Genomic DNA, 25,744 nt, shown 5'->3' on the forward strand with positions numbered 1-25,744 from the left:
ATGTAAAAATTAAGTGGGAATTATTTTTACAAATAAATAAATAAATACAATAGTAAATGTCTTAATAAATTAATATACAATATAGACATTAAATAATAATTTTTATTGTCATTAAAAAAATAAATATATCCAAAGAAATATATTAATCACTTATTGTTATTCCATAGGTAAATAAGTATTCGTAATTTTTAAAGATTTCATTAGTAAAGAATTATTCATAATTTTAAGGACATTGAGAACATTTAAAATTTAAAAATAAATTTTAAAAATCATTGTTAACTTAATAAAAGTACAACCAAGAAATCTTACATCGAAAATATTTTATCAAAAAAGTTATTCAAACTCACGAAACTTAATACATGATTTAGAATAAAAATTAGCTTAATACTAGCTTTAAAATTTTATAGATTTTATTATTATTATTCTTCAATAACATAATTATTACTTTTTTTAATCTTATTCTTTAATTTAATAATAAAAATTTTCAACTATTTTTTTCTTTATCCTGTAAAAGAAAATAAAATCATAATTATACTCCGTTAAACGCACTAAATTGTGATTATGTATATGAAGTATTTGACATGTATTGTTTGTTCGAACTCTTTAATTAATATTATTTACAGTTTGAAATTTACCATTTTGAAGTTTACATAGTGTAAAAAATAAAATTTATATACACTAATTTAAATTATAAAATGATAGCAATTGTTGTCTTCATATTTAAATTGTTATAATAAATTTTTTTTTATAAAACTCGTATAACGCACGTGTTTAATAACTTAATCTCTTTAAAAAAGAAAAAAGGAAAGAAAGGTAAAAGTGGTTGCATGCAACCGTTTTTGACATGAACCGTCATGATTAGCCTTTTTGGGTCTCTGTAGAGAGATGTGCTCTCTGTATAGGGATGGATGAGGCAATGCACGGTGCACGTTGCTCCACTCTAGCGGAGAGAAATGGTAAAATCCCCAGCTGTTGATAATTTAATAACTTTCTTTGGCAAACATTTCATACAGAAAAAAAGTCATATTAAGTCGACGTTAATATTAAGAAAAAAAAGCTTTAAAATAAGATATATAAGGTAGTGATAAATTTGTATTTTCACATCATGAATAAATACTAAAACGATATTATTTTACATATTATTTAATAAGTTAGTCTCTTATAGTGTGTTTGATTTTAGAGTTGAATTGAATTGAGTTTTGATTTTAATTGGTTCGTAGTGATTGTGATGTTAAATTATGAAAAAAATGTAAAAAAGTAATGAACAGTTAAAAAAAGTAATGATTGTATTGTCGAATTGCGAAAAAAAGAATAGTTGAAAGAATTTATTATTAAAAATTGAATTAATGGTTAAAAAATTGAAGAAAAATGAAAAAGTAATAATTGTAATGTTGACTTTTATTAGTGTAGTGAGTAAAATTAAAATTAGAGTTAAAATCATAAAATCGAATTGGGAAATCAAACGGGTTATTAATATTTATTTATATCGCTTTTGTTCAAGAGTTGATACAGTTATCGAATGTTACCCCCTTTCGACGATCCCGAATTCCTTTGGTCTCCATCCAACGGTCTCGATAGCATAGTCCGGCTCCTGATGTAAAATTTTCCTTCTATTTTCATTCTAATTTCATATTAATTTATATTTTTTTATATAAATAGGAGAAGAGTATAGAGTCTAGAGACCTTTGTAGCGTGTTTGGTTTTAGAATTAAGTTGAGTTTTGATTTTAATTGGTTTATAATGATTGTAATGTTAAATTATGAAAAAAAGTACGAAAAAGTAATAAATAGTTGAAAAAATTTATTATTAAAAGTTAAATTGAATGATTAAAAAAATTAAATAAAAATAAAAAAATAATTATTATATTGTTGATTTTTATTGCGTATTGAAATATTAAAATTAGGTTGCTGGATTTCTTGCAAATTTTCCCGCAATAAGTACGGCGGCACCCAATAATAATTCTCGATCTATTCTAGGGCTCAGAAATTCAGAAATAAGTCCAAAGCTCACACCCCTCCCTCTCCCTCTCTATCTCTCTCTACCCCTCTCCCTCTCCCTCTCCCTCTCCCTCCCCCCTCTCTCCGAGTGAAGCTCCAGAGCTCATCCATGGCGGAATCTCTCTCATCTCCTCAACCAATCAACCCCCACCCCCCCGAATCCGACAACCCTCCCTCCCAGCCCGAGTACCCTCCCCAGCCCGTACCCTCCGCGCCGACACCGCCCCCGAACCCCAGCCCGATTTCCAATCCGCCGACTGTGCCCCCAGTCCCTGGCCCTGTTCCATTATACGCTCCGCCGGCGTTGTCGGGCGCCCCCGTGTTCAGGCCACCAGTGCCGCAGTTCACCCCCGTTCCCGGCGCCGTCAATTACCAGAACCCTAACGTCATCTCTGCCCCCGGAATGGCTAATCCTGCAGCGCCCGGACAATTGATGCCATATCAGGTCCAGCACCAGGTCCCGGTTCCTGTTCCCGGTCAGCCGCCCAACCCGACTCTGAGACCGTACATGCCCGTCCACAATGGCTACGCAGCTATGCCTCCGCCTGGTGGGTTATTGCATCTCTCTGTTCCTCTGTAACTTTGTCTGAATGTGTTATTATGTTTCTCTCTGTTGATAACTGTCTTCTTTAGAGATTCCGTCCGTGCATAAAGCTTTTAGTTCTGCTTATTGCTGAGTATCGTTTGAGCTCTTTATGGCTCCAAGGTAGCCATATTGAAAAATATGGTTTTTTTCTTTTTTTTTGGTCGCAATCAGTTTTTCGAACCACAGCTGCTTGTCAATCCAAATGTATGGAACCTAAGTTTGAGTGTCATTGAATGTAGTTCTGTAATGAATCGGGTTAACGGTACTTGGGGAAGCCTAGACAATTAAGACAATTGGGTGGTCCTGTTAGATGACGGAGTGTTTTCTCCTACAGTGGATCTTCAATGATTATGGTGAGAATCGTTGGAAGGCTTCGTATTGCTTAGAGACACCCCGTCTTCTACAACTGCTTTTTTGGTATGCACATATCTGCTCGGTCTTTTTTGGTTTCGCCTTTAGCAGTTCGCTATTATGCTCAAAACTACCTAAACAATGAATAGCACCGATGAAATGACAAAAAAAAAAAAATGTGAGCTAGAGAATCTTGGAATCCTCCATTTATCGCTAAGTAATTTCTCCCTCTGTCATCTCTTTTTAGTGGGGTACCCCCCGGTAGTCAATTAGCATCCTTTTCATGGATCTATGAACTGCCGCCACCAGATCTTCTTAGCATCTGTGTGCTCATTGGCCTTGTAACCCGAGGTACTATATCTTTTCCAGCTGAACTTCTTTCTCTCTCTCATTCGCCCGTTCTGTCTTCTCTCTCGTTCTATCTCTCTCTGTTCATATTCTGACAAGGGGGACTACTTGTCGAATTCTGAATGAGAAAAGTAATAGTTTGACGTCATCAGCTTCCCCACCTGCATTTATAATATGATAGAAGTCTCTTTTATTTTTTCCCTATCTCAAACATTTCTGCTTGGTGCTTGGGATGGTCCAAGCAAGCTACAATATTGCAATCAGATGCATAAGGTATGCCACTTGTCATCTAATGATTTTTTACAATCAGCACGGTTTGCTTAATGTTTCCTTCAGGTTATCTATTCGGCTGGTGATAGTTACCATTCCATGCCTGTGCTGCCATCTCTAATGTGCTTTTGATGTGTGGTAACAGCAATTAATCAATCTCTGCAATCTCTTTTTTCTTTTTCCGTCAATATTATTAATGACGATGTTGATAAAATACAATGTGTATATGCACTTCATGAACGACCTCTGATATATTTGTGGAGATGTATTTCTTGGCTATTTCAGGACTTCCTGGTTATTCTGCTCCGTATACGACAGTAGCACGACCTGCTTTTCCTCCACGACCTCATGGAAATCTAGGTGTTCTTACAGCGGTTCCACGTCCCCCAATTTCTCTTATTCCTGGAGTTCGCCCTATCATCCCTCCTGTCGTGAGGCCTGGGCTTGTCCCTGTGACACCTGCTGAAAAGCCACAGACGACAATTTATATTGGCAAGATTGCACCAACTGCAGATAATGATTTCATGCTATCACTTCTCAAAGTAAGCTTCAGTCTCTGAGATATCTAGCTTGTTGATGTAGCCCTGTAACTTGGGTATTCCAAACTGTTTCTAATCTTTCAATCACCATTTTAGGGGGAAAAAGGATAAAAGGAATTCAATCTGCACAAGCTGAATTTTTAATGTCAAATCTGCAAAGCTGACTGTTTATTTGTTTTGGCTTGAAGCTCTGTGGGCCTGTCAAGAGCTGGAAACGTGCTCAAGATCCAACAGATGGAACTCTTAAACGCTTTGGTTTCTGTGAATTCGAATCTGCTGAAGGAGTTCTTCGTGCATTACGCCTTCTGAACAAACTTAATATAGATGGGCAAGAATTGGTGGTATGTCCTCATTCGTAAATGCTTTGCATCTTCAGTAGATTTCTGTTATGATATTTGCTGCGTGATCATTAAAGTATGTGTCTCTAACAGTTAGCTACATTTTCACCATTAGGTGTTGGCTTCTTAATACCATCCTAAAGGGATGATTAGGCGATATAACTCTTGTGCACGTCAAAGATGTATTTTGCGGACCAAGTGTTTAATCTTAATTTGTAAAGCATTATTCTTTCTGAAGTTTTGAATGCTTTGACTGAATGCTCCATTGTGGTTGCGTTTTGAAGTTACTTTAGAGCTGTGTTGAATTCCATGGCCATGCGAATTTGGTTGCTAACTGGTCGTGCTTTTGTTATTATTTATCAACAGTTAAATTTAAACGAAGCGACAAAGGGATATCTTTTGCGTTACATTGAAAAGAAAACTGAAAATGCAAAGAAAGATACAGAAACTGAGGCTGCTTCTACAGCTGAGATAGTAGGAGGTGCTGTGCCTGGTGCTGAGAATAATGAATCTGCCAAACGCAGTGTGGACTTGAAGAAAGATGACTCTGCCGCTGGGAAAAGAGATGATTCTGACTCGGGGAAAAAGGACGAGTCTGACTCAGGAAAAAAGGAGCTAGACTATACGGAGTTTGGACTCGTAACAGATGAAGATAGAGAAGCGGACAGAGAAGCCTTGGAGAAGCTCACAGGCATGATTGAGGAGAGATTAAAATCTCTTCCTCCACCCCCTCCACATGCTCCAGCAGATGTTTTGGGAATCACAGACTCAGAAGCAGCTGCCAAATCAAAAGACAGGGACTCTGATGCTGATCTCGTGAAAAATGGTGAGTAATTATTAATGGGATTGGGTTAGTTTTAGTTTTGGTTGATTCCTTGAAGGGAGAATTTTGTACGATCTTGTTTACTCTTGCAGAGTGTTGTTAGGCTCCCTCCATTTAAACTGTCTAATATATCACTCTGATCCTGAAGTACCATGTTTTTTACTTGCCTTGTTTTTGCAGATGCAGAAGATAAAGATGATGATGAGACGACTAGTGATAACAAAGCTTCAAGCGAACATGACAAGACTGAGACTAGCTCACCAGACAGAAGTAGGAGGTATGACAGAAGAAGCAGGGACCGGGACAGAGATAGAGACTTGAAACGGGAGAAAGAAAGGGAAATTGAGAGATATGAAAGAGAAGCAGAACGAGAGCGCATCCGCAAAGAAAGGGAGCAGAGAAGGAAGATTGAGGATGCTGAGCGAGAGTATGAGAAGCGTCTTAAGGACTGGGAATACCGAGAAAGAGAGATAGAGAAGCAAAGACAGTATGAGAGGGAAAAGGAAAAGGAAAGGCAACGCAAAAGGAAGAAGGAAATCATGTATGATGAGGAAGATGGAGAAGACGATTCCAGAAGGTGGAGTAGGAGCGCGGTAGAGGAGAGGAGGAAGAAGAGACAGAGGGAGAAGGAGGATGACTTGGCTGATAGAAGAAAGGAAGAGGAAGAAATAGCTGAAGCCAAGAAGAGGGCTGAGGAAGAAGAAAAGCAGCGGCTACTGCAGATAGAGGAAACGGAACAGGTTTCAGATCGTGTAGTGAATGGAAATGAAAACAGTGCGATGGTTGAAGAACCAGTAGCAGAAAGGAAAGATGCCGAGGATGATTATGGTGGTGGGAATCATATAGGTAATTTCTCAGTTGTTTTTCCTTTCATTCCTCGGCTTCTTTATGTTTATCCTGTTTTACGTGGATGTGGTTTTGGATTGATAGGTGAGGAAGCTTCTCGAATTGGCATCGGGGATGGATTGCTGTCAACAGTAGATGCTGCCTCTGATGTGCAGAATAATAACAATGCTCCTGCGAAAAAGCTGGGATTTGGTCTTTCAGGTTCTGGAAAGCGAACAGCTGTCCCATCTGTTTTTCAAGAGGATGATGATGATGATGCTCAGAAGGAGAAGAAGATGAGGCCCTTGGTTCCTATTGATTACTCGAATGAGGAAATGGAAGCTGTTCAATTAGCTGCTGGAATGCCACAACCAAATTTAGCTGCTGCAGCAGAATTCGCAAAGCGAATTTCCAACAACAGCACGAAAGAAGAGAAACCTGAATCCGAGAGGGAAAGAAGTAGACGGTCTCATGATAGGCCGAGCCAGCGGGAGAAGGACCGTTACAATGATGAGAACAAAGAGAAGGGTCTCCATCGCGAGCATGGATCTGAAAAGTCGAAGACAACACCAGATAATAAGAAACTATTGGATGCGAAGCAGTTGATCGACATGATCCCGAAGACAAAGGAGGATCTTTTTTCATATGAGATTAACTGGGCATTGTATGACCAGGTTAGTCATCCTTCTTTAGATCAAGCTGGCTATTGTTTCTTGAAGTGCGAGTTCAAAAGATGGTGGATACGTAGCACGACTCTTATTTCTTGATTACATGATTGTTACAAAGCGTTGATTTGATCCAATTTCCTGCAGCATGAACTACATGAAAGAATGAGGCCGTGGATCTCAAAGAAGATTACGGAGTTCCTAGGCGAGGAAGAGAAATCACTGGTTGATTACATTGTAAGCAGCACCCAGGAGCATGTGAAGGCATCGGATATGCTGGAGACGCTCAAGTCCATACTAGATGAGGAAGCAGAGATGTTTGTGCTCAAGATGTGGCGGATGCTCATTTTTGAAATCAAGAAGGTTGAGACGGGTCTTCATATGAGGTCAAGAACCTGACTGAGAACTCGTGTTATATTGTTTTCATGTTCTCCCCATCATCTGGTTATGATGTGATATGATGTGATCAACCCTGTTACACCAGCTAGACCCGATAGGACCACATCTGCCTTTCGCTTGACTTTTAGGTTCTTACTGGTAAAATTCTAAAGCCAAAATGCAAATGTACTTGCCAACATTTGCATCAGCCGGTCTCTTCTTCTGGGTTAGGGAAATGCATGACTGAGATTGGCAACAGTTATCCTGATCCTGTCTCGTGTTATGTTTCGTTGAACACCAGAGATCTCTTATTTATTGATGGATTTTTTTGTCAATGACAATTCAGCCTTTAGTTCTCGGTCATATTTTTGCTTGGTCTTGAGCTGCAGAGTTCGGCTCGGAACTGCTTGCTAGTACAATCCTTGATGCATTTATAACACTACGGTGAAGTGGTTTCATTGGATCCCACTGCCGAACTATTGCTTTTATTTATTATGAGGATGAATGGATTCGAGATGTAAAAGGATTGTCCCTATTCACCCTTCCATGTATCGATTGCCATCGGGTACCATTTTTAGTTGCCCTCACAAAATAACTGCACCGTCTAGTTGTCTTCGAGATCTGTCCATAATATTTGATGTTCTATGAGATGCAATGCCAATTTTTTTTTTTTTTTGGTATTTGGAAAAGGTGCACACGGCTTTGCATTGCATGTGTTTGGCACTGAATAAAGAGAGATTCGAAAGAGAGAATCCAGGTTTCATGATATTCCCCATCACGCAGCTGTAGATGAAGTGGACATGGCTGCCAATATGGTCGTAACTGGACTACATTAGAACGAGGTAGAACATGACAAAAATGAATTCACCGTTGCCCAGCTCGTGCACTCCAAGCTCTTACGATCGCAACTTGTCTATCCACGGAAGTTGCCGAAGCGCTCCTTCGTGTCCCCGACCATCTGAAGGCCACATCAATATAAGCAAGTAAAGAGAATGTGAATTGGCAATTGAATTGACCCAATGAGACCACATAAGATCATCAAAAGACCTAACAACAGTGGACCCGGACTGGCCCATTCTGCATGACCATCCTTGTCTTCATTTCCGCCTTCCGCTTTATATTAATTTCCATAAATCTCTATTATTGATTTTTCAATGAGATCACAAGATATTCTCAATTGATCTACCAAGCCAAATCCGAGCATGACTTTGCATGTGCATGCTCTATTATTAATTTTGATTGATTAATTATGCAATAAGACACCGAAAAATAGATTGGGGGGAGATTTTATTGTCTGAAACTCCTCTCAGCTCATTTATGGCTTTCCGTGTCAATTGGTTTACTGTCAAATCCCATCCGTTATCGCAGCCAGCTATAAGCTTTCTGGCAAAGCTTGACATTGAACTTCAAGTGGAGACGAAATGGCACATCCATAATCGGTCCACCCTCCCTACACGTCTCTAGTTTGTACTCTTGCCTAACCGAATCTCCCTTACGGGTCCATCGGCCAACCAAGCGCTCGATAACCATCCGACTAATTAGCAGTTCAGCTCGGAAACGGGAAGGAGCGGTTACCACACATAATATATAGCCTCATTCGGTAAGGTTTCATCTCTGTATTGATAGGCGTGGCATTGAATCTTAAACAACACCTCGAGTTTTTATCGAATCTTAAATCTTTAGTCCCTAAAAAACAGACATAATAATCAGTAAAAAAATGTAACTGACGAGAGACAGAAAGTGTCAGTGCAGATTCGGGGCTGTTTCTTTTATTAATCTTGGCCTACAACCTAGGCAGAGAAATTGAAACCATTTATGGCAGTTTGGCCCCAATTGACTTGAATGAGGAAAACCATTGTTCCCACCAAACATATGCCGGAATCAGATGATCACATGGACATGGACTCCTCTAGAGCTTTACTTCCCTCAGATCCAGACCGATCCCCATGAACGGTCGAATAAATTAAATAAACAAAAACATAGACTACAAAAACATAGATTCTCGCCTGACCATTTTCGATACCCGGAAAGGATCTTTCCAGTTTTAGCGTGATTTGAGAATCGACACAACGTTTTCAGTGCAGATAGTGATACTGATTGTGGGCAGGAATCCGGGAAAAAGGGAAGGCCGTGTGCTGGTCTGTTGAGGTTCTTGGCTAACCATTTATGCAGAGCAAGGAATAAGGCGGATCGGTATGGGCTTCTTGCTCATTCCGCGGATTGATGGAACTCGCGGCATACTAGATACGGACCATAGACAAGGACGGGACCTTCTGCAGTAAAGAGATCCCGTAAAGCAAAAGGCCGAGTTGCCAGCTGTTGAACAACTAAGCAGCATTCAGGATCTCTTCCTCAAACAGCATATATAGTCAGCAAACCCTCTTCATTAAGTAGTTACAGCAATGGCTCTTCTTCAGGGGAAGTGTTTGCTCCTCTCACGCCTCTTAATGCTGCTGTCTTCCATGACTCCATCGGTTTCTTCACACAGCAGGCACTACACTGCCCCGAGTGTCACTCGCTTGACAGATCTGTTCTCCCACGTCTCAATCGACCAAGCCTTCAACAAGGTGTTCGGGGCCTCGAACATTCAGCTTATGAGCAATGGGTCCTCTGCATATATTTCTCTCAACAAAACATCAGGTGATGTCTTCGACTAAGTAACCCCCACCCCCACCCCCCCCCCCCCCCCCCCCCCCCCCCTTTCGGTACTCGGAATAGGAGAGTTCTTGTTATCGATATGGAACTTTGTGTGAAGTGTCTTTAATGGATGTTTTCAGGTTCGGGATTGGCCTCCCGGAATAAGTACTACTATGGGTTCTTCAGTGCTGCCATCAAACTCCCTGCTGGTCTCACCTCTGGAGTAGTTGTTGCTTTCTACGTACGCTTCTTTCCTCGAGCATATTCCAAGACTTTCTTTCGACAAAACAGTGTGTCAAACTAGTCCTAACAATGCTGGCGAATGCTACCACCTCGAAAAGAAGTCTGACGGATTCTATATTCAGATGTCCAATGCAGAGACTTTCCCTCACAACCACGATGAGATAGACATCGAACTGCTTGGACACGACAAGAGGAACGACTGGGTCCTGCAGACGAACATCTACGCCAATGGAAGCGTCAGCACTGGGAGAGAAGAAAAGTTCTACCTTTGGTTCGACCCGACTCAGCAGCACCACTACTACAGCATCATCTGGAACAGCCATCACATTGTGTAAGCCAACCCGAAAATTATCACGGAGGACATTAGTTTCCATTTACTCACTTGCGATAACTAAGGGCCAATATAATCATGGCACCTATCTTGCTAAGTAATAGCAAAAGATCCTGGGTTCTTGTAAATCCGACTCCCTCCTTGGCCAGCTTACACTTATCTGATCTCGAATCTGAATACAAGTGGATATGGTTGCAGGTTCCTCGTGGACAACATTCCAGTGAGGGAATTCCCTAACAATGGAGCCTTCTCCTCCACATTCCCATCAAAGCCCATGTCCTTGTACGCGACGATATGGGACGGTTCCGAGTGGGCTACTCACGGAGGAAAGTACCCGGTAAATTACCGCTATGCTCCTTACGTGGCTTCATTTGCAGACATGGAAGTGGAGGGCTGCGTCTCGGATCCTAGACTACCATCGCCCCCGTGTTCAAAGAAGAACCCCTCGAGCGTAGACCCTGTCGAGGGGCAAGGTTTCGCAGCACTCTCGGAGCAGCAGCTCTCAGCCATGAAGTGGGCCCGGAGTAAGCTCATGTTCTATTCCTACTGTAAAGATACTACCCGGTTTAAAGTCTTACCCCCCGAGTGCAGATAACGGGACCGAAAATTATCTCACAATAAATAATTTTTCTACTGACACATCGTACACTTCGAAAAGAAGGCAAGATTATCAGATCGGTTGGTTTCGTATCCCAAATCATGAGATAGCGCCAACACTTATATCGAAGTATATGAGGTCTTGGTTCGGTTCAATTGCCTTATTCATATTCGTATATTTTCATTCGCTTTCATTGATCAAATGTATTGAATACGATTTGTGACTTTGAATGCGTTGATTATAAAATGACGTATAAACGAATGAAATGAAAGTGGATTTATTTGCTCACCTACACATCGCATGGCATGCTGATGGAACCATAAAGCATTTGCATTTTCCATTATTGAGATTCAATTAGATGAAAATAGAAGCCATCAATAAGACCCGTTAATGAAATGGGCCACGCCATGAATGATGAAAAAGGTACATGAAAACGGGGTACTAAAAGGTACTTTCATCAGCTTTCATCGTCATGAGTCATCGTCGTCGTCCAAATTGGATCAATCACAGCCTTCAACAACCACAGTCGGCACGTCTTATGTTCGAGTCTTATTCCTTGAGGGTGTGAATCTAAGAAGTAGAACGGAAAACGAAAGGGAGGGGTTTTAGAGCTCAGAGCCATGCCGCGTTCTTTAGAGGAGTAACAACTGCCTTGACCTGCAAGTAATTCTTGAGACCGTACTCTCCCTTCTCCCTCCCAATTCCGCTCATCTTGTACCCACCAAATGGGATCCCCGCGTCAAAGACATCAAAGCAATTGACCCAGACAGTCCCCGCACGTAAAGCCCGGGTCAATGTGTTAGCGGTGTCAATGTTCTTTGTGAAGACTCCTGCAGCTAGCCCATACCGAGTGTTGTTCGCCCTCTGTATCACCTCATCGAGGTCCCTAGGAAGAATAAACCAAAACACCTACATTAGTGAACCAAAACTGAAGGAAAAGAGAACACGAGGGGAAAAAAAATCGCAGAGGCATCTGAAGAGAGAGTTCGCTCACTTGAATTTCAAAATAGATTGCACAGGACCGAATATCTCATCCTGAGCAATAACCATATCCTCCTGAAACAGAAGTAAGAAAGTAGATGAGTTAAAAATGGTAATAGGTGCTCAATGTGCGGAAAGGATTCGATTCAGGTCTCTCGTATAATGACATTACGATGATATAGTTGCTTTGTGTTTGAGCATATACCTTCACATTTGAGAAAACTGTAGGCTGAATATAGTATCCCTTGGAACCAAGCCTTTCTCCTCCAGTTTCAAGGGTAGCTCCACTTTCAATTCCTGATCTTATGTACTTCAAAATCTTCTCGAATTGTTTGTTATCAATCTGATCAAAAAAGAGATTGAAGGATAAGATTAAATCATCAGAAAGGAGAATTAACAAGATTTAAAGAAAGCCAAAAGAAAGCCAAATGATGCAGGTGGAACAAGAATATTACCTGAGGACCTTGTTCAATGCCCTTCTTGAATGGATCGCCAACAATACGCTTCAGGGCACGAGCCTTAGCTTTCTCGAGGAATTCATCATACACGCTCTCATGGACATAAGTGCGAGATCCAGAACAGCAGCATTGTCCCTGTTACGGGAGCATTTCATTTAGAGCCAATAAACGTTAGGGAGTAAAAGGCACAATGGAGAAGCTAACTTCCCGAAGAGATAAATATTAGTTGGGAACCGAGCATTCATGGACTTACCTGATTGAAGAAAAGAGCAAAATGGGCAAGCTCAACAGCCTGATCGACATCGGCGTCCTCACATACGATAAAGGGGGATTTTCCTCCGAGTTCCAGAGTCACTGGCTTGAGGTTGCTCTTTGCTGCCAGTTCAAGTATGACTTTCCCGGTTTCAGTTGATCCCGTGAATGCCAGCTGTAAGATGGAAGTAGGATTGCTTATGTTTCGTACGAAGAATTTCCTATCATTAGAATAATCAACCCTATCGCAATTTGTATTCCCTGCACCAGAAGGGTGTGTTCACAGATTAAAGACAAATTTCCTAGCACTTTAAGACCGTAAACCGGTTATCAAAAGCCTCCAATGTATCACGATAAAATCCCACTTTTTAGTTCGCCACCACTCATTTATTACGGATCCCATCGGAGTGATGAATTGTTAGAAAGAGAAGACGATCCTAAATGCACACTTTCAGCAGCATCAGTTTGAAAGTTTATGGGAGGATCTCCAGAAAGTCAAAGTCAAACATTTACCTTGTCCACATCCATATGCCTGGCAAGTGCTGCTCCAGCAGTTGGTCCGAAGCCTGAAATCACATTCACAACACCCTCGGGAAGCCCAGCCTGCCATAGAAGAGTCGTGATCTGAGTAAACTTTACAAGACTCATTATAGCTGCTAATACAATTCCGCATGTATTAGGTACTAACTGATTACCTCATGAAGCAGCTTAGTTGCATATAAAGCAGAAAGGGGAGTCTGCTCTGCGGTCTTCAGTACAACAGTGTTGCCACAAGCTAAGGCAGGGCCGATCTTCCACGCAAACATCAACAAGGGAAAGTTCCACGGGATGATCTGACCGGCCACACCGATCGGCTCATGCAAGGTCTGAATATGATAGGGCCCATCAGCTGGGACTGTAAGCCCGTGAATCTTATCCGCCCAACCTAGAGAAAAGTAGGACTCAATCTCTCAGAAATATCGTTCTTCAAAAGGACAAAAGCAGAAACATATAAGATTTGAAGTGAAGAAGCTACCTGCATAGTACCGGAAGAGGCGTGCGATCATCGGGAGTTCGATTTTCGCAGCCTGTTCAAATGGTTTTCCATTGTCCCATGTCTCAAGCGTTGCTATCTCATCGTTATGCTTTTCCAGCAAATCCGCGAACCGCAGAAGCACCATTGATCTTTCCTGGAAGTGTGAATCTTAATGGTAAAAAATTCCACGCATAACATCCCATACTACAAACAAAATCTTGAGACTGAAAATTTAGTTGGCGTAATTAGAAAGACTTACATATGCTGTCATTTTCGGCCATGGCCCTTCATCGAATGCCTTACGAGCAGCCGAAACGGCCCGGTTCACGTCCTCAGCATCCCCTTCAGCAACATGGGCGATCACCTCCCCTGTCCTCGGGTCCAACGTCGGGAAGGTTTTTCCTGAACAAAAGGAACACCAACGCTATGAATCAGAAACACACGGGAAACCAGGCTGAACCTTAACAGCCAAACACGAAAATTTCCTCCGCGGGGGACAGTGCACATGGCATAACATATTGTTCAACAAATTCAAACAGGTCACGAAAACTGACCTGACGCTGCATCCACGAACTTTCCATTAATCATTAGCTGAGTGTAGTTCACTGAGACGCCCGGACTTATCGGCTCCTCGAGGACAGCAGCGGTGCTGTGGTTCCTGATTCCTGATTCAAAGCCTGGTTTATTCCCTGAACAAATGATTGTCATCAACTTAAACTCAATGAATGAAGCCTCTCTGAGCATCCCATATGAAAAGCAAAAGCAGATAATGGTATCGGAGATTAACTCGATCACCAATCCAGACCCATCAAACAGAACACTCTAAAGATCATCACTTTTTCATCCGATCCGATCGATCAATCTAACAGCAAAGTTTGAAGCTTTATTACGCAGGAAGATGAAAGGAGACTGTGAAGTTGTGAACCTACACTTTCCATTGCGCAGCAGAGCACGGGAGGAGGCGGTTGTGCTGGATGGGATAGAGCGGGAGAGCAGCGATGAGATCCTCCTGGCGGCCATGGAAAAGGCGATGATGGTGAGAGAGAGAAAAGCTTGCTCTCTCTTTCTCTCTCTCTACTGTGCTACTGACTTTCTCCTCTCTTTTTTTATATATAGAAAAGGAGGAGGAGGAAGACGAAGTGGAATAGTTCATATCAGTTGGCCGACAATGGCGCTATTCGACAACAGCAGCATCGGAATAGTCCGAAAAATGGACAAAGTGTGACGTCGACTTTTCGGAAAAATGGCTTCCCATTTTGATTTCCTTGCCAAAAATGGTGAGGCTCCGAAGATTAAAATTGCTTGCCATCATTGAATTCCATCGCAGGTCCAATTGTCCAAGTCAAATCACACTCGAGCAGTTCTTTGATTGGAAGCCATGTCTACGTTATCATCCGAATTCGCGGATAATCCTTCCTGCCTCGTCAGCATCATTAAGGATTATCTAAAATAATAACCAGAAAAACACTAATTAGAACGATATGGTGTCAGTCGTGCCTTTTTTTTTTTGTTAAGTAATTGTACATGCGAATGTTACGGATTATTTTATTCGAGAAAGAATCCGATTGAGTCGTCGTTGGAGACGAAAAAGATACGAGAAAATGCAAGATTTGTGTTGGAATTAAGATATGGCGGACAATAACAAGATTTCATTAGCTTAATTCAGATGACAGTGATTAGGTAATTTGATCCCTAAGATTAGGGACCCAATTGACGTAACACCCTGATATCATAATCAAATTGCCCATTCGCTCTTCAGACGAAGCAAAATCCGTGACTTTTCTACTTTTTCTTTTCGAGGGAAGAAAAATCTTTGATTTTTTAATATTTCAAATACTTTGTAAATATATAGAAAAGAAAGGTCGCAACAAGAAAGGAGTGGGAGTCATGTTTGTCTTTTCCTCCCTCCATAACGTCCATTCCACTTTCCATCTTCTACTGGATTGGATTGTAATCATTTCCTGCAATAAATTGATTTCAAATCAAATAGGGTGCCAAGATTATTTCTCCAGATTTTTATCCACTTATTATTATCATCGGTGAAGACAACTTCAAGCTTGAAAAGGTAAAGAACAAATAAACACATTTACCATATTACCCAAAAAAATAAACACATAACCAATAATTTCTCTCTTATCGAGGATTTTAATTGTATTACCATAGAATTCTTTGTATAAATACGATAAGGTGGATATATATATATATATATGGTAATAATTAAAAAAAATAATCATATCAAATTTAATTTTACAGAGAGTGCATGACGAACCCACTTCTCACCAACCCTGAGTCATGGATTATTGCTTTTATGGAATATTCTAGCTTTAGGTAAGTAGTCCATTATAGGTGGTTGTTTGAAAAATCACACCAAGATTTAATTAATTATATATCTCGATTTTTCCCGATAAAGAATATTTTTTCCCGTTCTCTCGCATGATGGGAAGGTCATTTTATTGAAATGGATGTCTAAGGAAGGTCTCAAAAGCAAATTAAACCCAAAAATGGTATAAAGACAATGGAATAATGATCATTAAAAAAAGAAAAATAAGGCTTATTTCGTGTTTTGTGTACGTTCTAACCGATATGCCGAATTCTCCTCAAAAGCATATCTAATATAACTCCTAAGTTCACATATATTATATAGTCATTTAGATGCGTAAATTACAATTCACGACACTATAAGTGAGATTTGTCAATTAAAAGAATTTTTAAATTGATTATAAAAAAAGTATTTTCGACCAACCACCTATAATGGGCTACTTACCTAAAGCCAGAATATGCCATAAAAGCAGGAATCCATGGCCTGGGATTGGTGAGAAGTGGGTTCCTCATGCACTCTCCGCAAGATTAAATTTGAGATGATTATTTTTTTTAGTTACCACCTAATATATATATATATATATCCACCTTATCATATTTATACAAATAATTCTATGGTATACAAACTTATCCAAGCAACTTTGGTCAGCTGCAGAGCTTATCTGTGCATGGGAAGTCTTGAACGGCAAAATAAGAAGTCAATGGGACATTAATCCATCAAGTATATCATTGATCCAGAATCTCTCAAAATAAATAAATAAATAAATAATTGACGCACACTATAATAAAATATCAGTTTGATATATCTTTTTTATAATCAATTTAAAAATTCTTTTAATTGATAAATTTCACTTATAGTGTCGTGAATTGTTATTTACGCATCTAAATGACTATATAATATATGTGAACTTAGGAGTTTATTAGATATGCTTATGAGTAGAATTCGACATATCGGTTGGAACATATAGAAAATACAAAATAAGCCTTATTTTTCTTTTCTTAATGATCATTATTCCATTGTCTTTATACCATTTTTGGTTATAATTTGCTTTTAAGACCTATTTTTAGAAATCCATTTCAATGAAATGACCTTCCCATCATGTGAGAGAACGAAAAAAATATTCTTTACAGGAAAAATAGAGATATGTAATTAATTAAATCTTGGTGTGATTTTTCAACTAACCACCTATAATGGGCAACTTACCTAAAGCTAGAATATTCCATAAAAGCAATAATCCATGGCCCGGGGTTGGTGAGAAGTTGGTTTCTCATGCACTCTTTGCAAAATTAAATTTGAAATGATTATTTTTTTAGTTACCACCTTATATATATATATCCACCTTATCGTATTTATACAAATAATTCTACGGTATACAAACTTATCCACGTAACATTGGTCAGTTGCAGAGCTTATCTGTGCATGGGAATTCTTGAACGGCAAAACAAGAAGTCAATGGGACATTAATCCATCAAGCATATCATTGATCCAAAATCTCCCAAAATAAATAATTGACGTGCGCTATAATAGAATATTAGTTTGCTAAACCCTTTTTATAATCAATTTAAAAAATCTTTTAATTGATAAATCTCACTTATAGTGTTGTGAATTGTTATTTATGCATCTAAATGACTATATAATATATGTGAAATTAGGAGTTTATGAGATATGCCTCTGAGGAGAATTCGGCATATCGGTTAGAACGTACATAAAACACGAAATGAGCCTTATTTTTCGTTTTTTAATGATCATTATTCCATTGTCTTTATACCATTTTTGGGTTTAATTTGCTTTTAAGACCTTCCTCAGACATCCATTTCAATAAAATGACCTTCCCATCACGTGAAAGAACGAAAAAAAATATTTTTTACAGGGAAAAATAGAGATGTATAATTAATTAAATCTTGATGTGATTTTTCAACCAACCATCTATAATGGGCTACTTACCTAAATTCAGAATATGCCATAAAAGCAGGAATCCATGGCCTGGGGTAGGTGAGAAGTGGGTTCATCATGAACTCTCCGCAAGATTAAATTTGAGATGATTATATTTTTAATTACCACCATATATATATATATATATATATATATCCAGCTTATGGTATTTATACAAATAATTCTACAGTATACAAACTTATCCACGCAACTTTGGTCGGCTGCAGAGCTTATCTGTGCATGGGAATTCTTGAATGGCAAAACAAGGAGTTAATGGGACATTAATACATCAAGCAGATCATTGATCCCGAATCTCCCAAAATAAATAAATGAATAAATAAATAATTGACGCACACTATAATATAATATCAATTTGCTATATCTTTTTTATAATCAATTTGAAAATTCTTTTAATTAATAAATCTCACTTATAGTGTCGTGAATTTTAATTTACGCATCTAAATGACTATATAATATATGTGAAATTAGGAGTTTATTAGATATGCTTCTGAGAGAATTCGACATATCGGTTAGAACGTACATAAAACACGAAATAAGCCTTATTTTTCTTTTCTTAATGATCATTATTCCATTGTCTTTATACCATTTTTGGGTTTAATTTGATTTTAAGACCTTCCTTAGACATCCATTTCAATAAAATGACCTTCCCATCATGTGAGAGAACGAAAAAAATATTCTTTACAGGGAAAAATAGAGATATATAATTAATTAAATCTTGATGTGGATTTTCAAAAAACCACCTATAATGGGCTACTTACCTAAAGCCAAAATAAGCCATAAAAGCAGGAATCCATGGCCTGGGATTGGTGAGAAGTGGGTTCCTCATGCACTCACCGCAAGATTAAATTTGAGTTGATTATTATTTTTAGTTACCACCTTATATATATATATCCATCTTATCGTATCTATACAAATAATTCTATGGTATACAAACTTATCCATGCAACTTTGGTCAGCTGCAGAGCTTATCTGTGCATGGGAATTCTTGAACGGCAAAACAAGGAGTTCACGGGATATAAATCCATCAAGCATATCATTGATCCAGAATTTCCCAAAATAAATAAATAAATAAATAAATAATTGACGCACACTATAATAGAATATCACTTTGCTATATCTTTTTTATAATCAATTAAAAAATTCTTTTATTGAAATGGATGTCTAAGGAAGGTCTTAAAAGAAAATTAAACCCAAAAATGGTATAAAGACAATGGAATGATGATCATTAAAAAAAGAAAAATAAGGCTTATTTCGCGTTTTATGTGTGTTCTAACCTATATACCGAATTCTCCTCAAAAGCATATCTAATAAACTCCTAATTTCACATATATTATATAGTCATTTAGATGCGTAAATAACAATTCACGACATTATAAGTGAGATTTATCAATTAAACAAATTTTTAAATTGATTATAAAAAGATATAGCAAACTGATATCCTATTATAGTGTGCGTCAATTATTTATTTATTTATTTATTTTGGGAGATTCTTGATCAATGATACACTTGATGGATTAATGTCCCATTGACTTCTTGTTTTGCCGTTCAAGAATTCCCATCAATAGATGAGATGTGCAGCTGACCAAAGTTGCGTGGATAAGTTTGTATACCGTCGAATTATTTGTATAAATACGATAAGGTGGATATATATAAATATATATATATAAGGTGGCAACTAAAAATAATAATCATCTTAAATTTAATCTTGCGGAAAGTGCATGCGGAACACGCTTCTCACCAACCCCAGGCCATGGATTCCTGCTTTTATGGCATATTCTGGCTTTAGGTAATTAGTTCATTAGAGGTGGATGGTTGAAAAATCATATCATGATTTAATTAATTATATAGCTCTATTTTTCTCTGTAAAGAACATTTTTTTCGTTCTCTCACAAGATGGGAAGGTCATTTCATTGAATTGGATATCAAAGGAAGGTCTTAAAAGCAAATTATACCCAAAAATGGTATAAAGACAATGGAATAATGATCATTAAAAAACAGAAAAATAAGGCTAATTTCGTGTTTTATATACGTTCTAACCGATATGTCGAATTCTCCTCATAAGCATTCTAATAAACTCCTAATTTCACATGTATTATATAGTCATTTAGATGCATAAATTTCAATTCACGACACTATAAGAGAGATTTATCATTTAAAAGAATTTTTAAATTGATTATAGAAAAGATATAACAAATTGATATTCTTTTATAGTGTGTGTCAATTGTTTATTTATTTTTATTTTTTTGGAGATTATGGTTCAATGATAGGCTTGATGGATTAATATCCCATTGACTTCATGTTTTGCCGTTCAAGAATTCCCAGGCACGGATAAGTTCTGCAGCTGACAAAAATTGCATGGATAACTTTGTATACCGTAGAATTATTTGTATAAATACGATAAGGTGGATATTTATATATATAAATATATATAAGGTGGTAACTAAAAAAATAATCATCCCAAATTTAATCTTGCGAAGAGTGCGTGAGGAACCCACTTCTCACCAACCCCAGACCATTGATTCCTGCTTTTATGGCATAATCCGGCTTTAGGTAAGTAGCCCATTATAGTTGGTTGGTGGAAAAATCACACCAAGATTTAATTAATTATATATCTCTATTTTTCCCTATAAAGAATATTTTTTTCGTTCTCTCACATGATGGGAAGGTAATTTTATTGAAATGGATATTTAAGGAAGGTCTTCAACGCAAATTATACCCAAAAATGGTATAAATTCACGACATTATATAGTCATTTAGATGCGTAAATAACAATTCACGACATTATAAGTGAGATTTATCAATTAAACAAATTTTTAAATTGATTATAAAAAGATATAGCAAACTGATATCCTATTATAGTGTGCGTCAATTATTTATTTATTTATTTATTTTGGGAGATTCTTGATCAATGATACGCTTGATGGATTAATGTCCCATTGACTTCTTGTTTTGCCGTTCAAGAATTCCCATCAATAGATGAGATGTGCAGCTGACCAAAGTTGCGTGGATAAGTTTGTATACCGTCGAATTATTTGTATAAATACGATAAGGTGGATATATATAAATATATATATATATATATATAAGGTGGTAACTAAAAATAATAATCATCTTAAATTTAATCTTGCGGAAAGTGCATGCGGAACACGCTTCTCACCAACCCCAGGCCATGGATTCCTGCTTTTATGGCATATTCTGGCTTTAGGTAATTAGTTCATTAGAGGTGGATGGTTGAAAAATCATATCATGATTTAATTAATTATATAGCTCTATTTTTCTCTGTAAAGAACATTTTTTTCGTTCTCTCACAAGATGGGAAGGTCATTTCATTGAATTGGATATCAAAGGAAGGTCTTAAAAGCAAATTATACCCAAAAATGGTATAAAGACAATGGAATAATGATCATTAAAAAACAGAAAAATAAGGCTAATTTCGTGTTTTATATACGTTCTAACCGATATGTCGAATTCTCCTCATAAGCATTCTAATAAACTCCTAATTTCACATGTATTATATAGTCATTTAGATGCATAAATTTCAATTCACGACACTATAAGAGAGATTTATCATTTAAAAGAATTTTTAAATTGATTATAGAAAAGATATAACAAACTGATATTCTTTTATAGTGTGTGTCAATTGTTTATTTATTTTTATTTTTTTGGAGATTATGGTTCAATGATAGGCTTGATGGATTAATATCCCATTGACTTCATGTTTTGCCGTTCAAGAATTCCCAGGCACGGATAAGTTCTGCAGCTGACAAAAATTGCATGGATAACTTTGTATACCGTAGAATTATTTGTATAAATACGATAAGGTGGATATTTATATATATAAATATATATAAGGTGGTAACTAAAAAAATAATCATCCCAAATTTAATCTTGCGAAGAGTGCGTGAGGAACCCACTTCTCACCAACCCCAGACCATTGATTCCTGCTTTTATGGCATAATCCGGCTTTAGGTAAGTAGCCCATTATAGTTGGTTGGTGGAAAAATCACACCAAGATTTAATTAATTATATATCTCTATTTTTCCCAATAAAGAATATTTTTTTCGTTCTCTCACATGATGGGAAGGTAATTTTATTGAAATGGATATTTAAGGAAGGTCTTCAACGCAAATTATACCCAAAAATGGTATAAATTCACGACATTATATGGTCATTTAGATGCGTAAATAACAATTCACGACATTATAAGTGAGATTTATCAATTAAACAAATTTTTAAATTGATTATAAAAAGATATAGCAAACTGATATCCTATTATAGTGTGCGTCAATTATTTATTTATTTATTTATTTTGGGAGATTCTTGATCAATGATACGCTTGATGGATTAATGTCCCATTGACTTCTTGTTTTGCCGTTCAAGAATTCCCATCAATAGATGAGATGTGCAGCTGACCAAAGTTGCGTGGATAAGTTTGTATACCGTCGAATTATTTGTATAAATACGATAAGGTGGATATATATAAATATATATACATATAAGGTGGTAACTAAAAATAATAATCATCTTAAATTTAATCTTGCGGAAAGTGCATGCGGAACACGCTTCTCACCAACCCCAGGCCATGGATTCCTGCTTTTATGGCATATTCTGGCTTTAGGTAATTAGTTCATTAGAGGTGGATGGTTGAAAAATCATATCATGATTTAATTAATTATATAGCTCTATTTTTCTCTGTAAAGAACATTTTTTTCGTTCTCTCACAAGATGGGAAGGTCATTTCATTGAATTGGATATCAAAGGAAGGTCTTAAAAGCAAATTATACCCAAAAATGGTATAAAGACAATGGAATAATGATCATTAAAAAACAGAAAAATAAGGCTAATTTCGTGTTTTATATACGTTCTAACCGATATGTCGAATTCTCCTCATAAGCATAATAATAAACTCCTAATTTCACATGTATTATATAGTCATTTAGATGCATAAATTTCAATTCACGACACTATAAGAGAGATTTATCATTTAAAAGAATTTTTAAATTGATTATAGAAAAGATATAACAAATTGATATTCTTTTATAGTGTGTGTCAATTGTTTATTTATTTTTATTTTTTTGGAGATTATGGTTCAATGATAGGCTTGATGGATTAATATCCCATTGACTTCATGTTTTGCCGTTCAAGAATTCCCAGGCACGGATAAGTTCTGCAGCTGACAAAAATTGCATGGATAACTTTGTATACCGTAGAATTATTTGTATAAATACGATAAGGTGGATATTTATATATATAAATATATATAAGGTGGTAACTAAAAAAATAATCATCCCAAATTTAATCTTGCGAAGAGTGCGTGAGGAACCCACTTCTCACCAACCCCAGACCATTGATTCCTGCTTTTATGGCATAATCCGGCTTTAGGAAGTAGCCCATTATAGTTGGTTGGTGGAAAAATCACACCAAGATTTAATTAATTATATATCTCTATTTTTCCCTATAAAGAATATTTTTTTCGTTCTCTCACATGATGGGAAGGTAATTTTATTGAAATGGATATTTAAGGAAGGTCTTAAACGCAAATTATACCCAAAAATGGTATAAAGACAATGGATTAATGATCATTAAAAAACAGAAAAACAAGGCTAATTTCGTGTTTTATATACGTTCTAACCGATATGCCGAATTCTCCTCATAAGCATATCTAATAAACTCCTAATTTCACATGTATTATATACTCATTTAGATACGTAAATGACAATTCACGACATTATAAGTGAGGTTTATCAATTAAACGAATTTTTAAATTGATTATAAAAAGATATAGCAAACTGATATTCTATTATAGTGTGCGTCAATTATTTATTTATTTATTTATTTTGGGAGATTCTGGATCAATGATACGTTTGATGGATTAATGTCCCATTGACTTCTTGTTTTGCTGTTCAAGAATTCTCATAAATAGATGAGATGTGCAGCTGACCAAAGTTGCGTGGATAAGTTTGTATACCGTCGAATTATTTGTATAAATACGATAAGGTGGATATATATATATATATATAAGGTGGTAACTAAAAAAAATAATCATCTTAAATTTAATCTTGCGGAGAGTGCATGCGGAGCTCGCTTCTCACCAACCCCAGGCCATGGATTCCTGCTTTTATGGCATATTCTGGCTTTAGGTAATTAGTTCATTAGAGGTGGATGGTTGAAAAATCATATCATGATTTAATTAATTATATATCTCTATTTTTCCCTGTAAAGAATATTTTTTTCGTTCTCTCATAGGATGGGAAGGTCATTTCATTGAATTGGATATCCGAGGAAGGTCTTAAAAGCAAATTACACCCAAAAATGGTATAAAGACAATGGAATAATGATCATTAAAAAACAGAAAAATAAGGCTAATTTCGTGTTTTATATACGTTCTAACTGATATGCCGAATTCTCCTCATAAGCATATCTAATAAACTCCTAATTTCACATGTATTATATACTCATTTAGATGCGTAAATGACAATTCACGACACTATAAGTGAGATTTATCATTTATAAGAATTTTTAAATTGATTATAAAAAGGATATAGCAAACTGATATAATATTATAGTGTGCGTCAATTTTTATTATTATTGTATATTTTGGGAGATTCTGGATCAATGATATGCTTGATGGATTAATGTCCCATTGACTTCTTGTTTTTTCGTTCAAGAATTCCCATGCATAGATAAGCTCTGCAACTGACCAAAGTTTCGTGGATAAATTTGTATACTGTAGAATTATTTGTATAAATACGATAAGGTGGATATATATATATATATATACGGTGGTAACTAAAAAAATAATCATCTCAAATTTAATCTTGCGGAGTGTGCATGAGGAACCCACTTCTCACCAACCTCAGGCCATGGATTCCTGCTTTCATGGCATATTCTGGCTTTAGGTAAGTAGCCCATTATAGGTGGTTGGTTGAAAAATCACACCAAGATTTAATTAATTATATATCTCTGTTTTTCCCTGTAAAGAATATTTTTTTCATTCTCTCACATGATGGGAACGTCATTTCATTGAAATGGATATCTAAGGAAGGTCTTAAAAGCAAATTAAATCCAAAAATGGTAAAAAGACAATGGAATAATGATCATTAATAAAAGAAAAATAAGGCTTATTTCGTATTTTATGTACGTTCTAACAGATATGCCGAATTCTCCTCAAAAGCATATCTAATAAACCCCTAATTTCACATATATTATATAGTCATTTAGATTCGTAAATAACAATTCACGACACTATAATTGAGATTTATCAATTAAAAGAATTTTTAAATTGATTATAAAAAGGATATAGCAAGCTGATATTCTATTATAGTGTGCGTCAATTATTTTATTTATTTATTTATTTTGGGAGATTCTGAATCAATGATATGCTTGATGGATTAATGTCCCATTGACTTCTTGTTTTTCCGTTAAGGAATTCCCATTTATAGAGAAGCTCTGCAGCTGACAGAAGTTGCGTGGATAAGTTTGTATATAGTAGAATTATTTGTATAAATACGATAAGGTGGATATATATATATATATAAGGTGGTAACTAAAAATATAATCATCTCAAATTTAATCTTTCGGAGAGTGCATAAGGAACCTTTTCTCACAAACCCCAGGTCGTTGATTCCTGCTTTTAATGCATATTCTGGCTTTAGGTAAGTAGACCATTATAGGTGGTTGGTTGAAAAATCACACCAAGATTTAATTAATTATAAATCTCTGTTTTTCCCTGTAAAGAATATTTTTTTCGTTCTCTCACATGATGGGAAGGTCATTTCATTGAAATGGATATCTAGGGAAGGTCTTAAAAGCAAATTAAATCCAAAAATGGTATAA

At 36.8% G+C, this 25,744-nt stretch overlaps 3 protein-coding genes across 12 annotated transcripts; 2 read left to right on the forward strand and 1 right to left on the reverse strand.

The window, feature by feature from the left end:
• Positions 1–1,983: 1,983 nt before the first annotated feature.
• LOC116199802 (RNA-binding protein 25) lies at positions 1,984–7,643 on the forward strand. 10 transcript variants are annotated; one of them, XM_031530313.1, is made up of 9 exons: positions 2,379–2,545; positions 2,918–3,000; positions 3,182–3,285; positions 3,838–4,094; positions 4,280–4,432; positions 4,796–5,255; positions 5,433–6,098; positions 6,183–6,751; positions 6,890–7,643. In XM_031530313.1, exons 1-9 carry the CDS (start codon positions 2,519–2,521, stop codon positions 7,139–7,141), a joined length of 2,571 nt encoding a protein of 856 aa, XP_031386173.1. In that variant the 5' UTR covers positions 2,379–2,518; the 3' UTR covers positions 7,142–7,643. The 10 variants fall into 10 exon arrangements, with proteins under 10 accessions (XP_031386171.1, XP_031386181.1, XP_031386174.1 ...); XM_031530318.1 differs by having other exon boundaries at positions 2,403–2,545; positions 3,182–3,690; XM_031530319.1 differs by adding an exon at positions 3,619–3,690 and having other exon boundaries at positions 2,480–2,545; positions 2,918–3,285.
• Positions 7,644–9,522: 1,879 nt separating this feature from the next.
• On the forward strand, positions 9,523–11,098 carry LOC116199898 (probable xyloglucan endotransglucosylase/hydrolase protein 33). Its single transcript, XM_031530481.1, has 4 exons — positions 9,523–9,760; positions 9,898–9,998; positions 10,123–10,331; positions 10,530–11,098. Exons 1-4 carry the CDS (start codon positions 9,523–9,525, stop codon positions 10,924–10,926), a joined length of 945 nt encoding a protein of 314 aa, XP_031386341.1. The 3' UTR covers positions 10,927–11,098.
• Positions 11,099–11,241: 143 nt separating this feature from the next.
• LOC116199839 (aldehyde dehydrogenase family 2 member B7, mitochondrial) lies at positions 11,242–14,735 on the reverse strand. Its single transcript, XM_031530389.1, has 11 exons — positions 14,565–14,735; positions 14,190–14,324; positions 13,895–14,037; positions 13,636–13,789; positions 13,316–13,545; positions 13,134–13,223; positions 12,622–12,795; positions 12,366–12,503; positions 12,116–12,253; positions 11,924–11,985; positions 11,242–11,815 (listed from the first exon to the last, which is right to left on the reverse strand). The coding sequence occupies exons 1-11, from the start codon at positions 14,653–14,655 to the stop codon at positions 11,542–11,544; spliced, it is 1,629 nt and encodes a 542-aa protein (XP_031386249.1). The 5' UTR covers positions 14,656–14,735; the 3' UTR covers positions 11,242–11,541.
• Positions 14,736–25,744: the final 11,009 nt, after the last annotated feature.

Source organism: Punica granatum, chromosome 3 (assembly GCF_007655135.1).
Source record: "Punica granatum isolate Tunisia-2019 chromosome 3, ASM765513v2, whole genome shotgun sequence".
NCBI lineage: Eukaryota > Viridiplantae > Streptophyta > Magnoliopsida > Myrtales > Lythraceae > Punica > Punica granatum.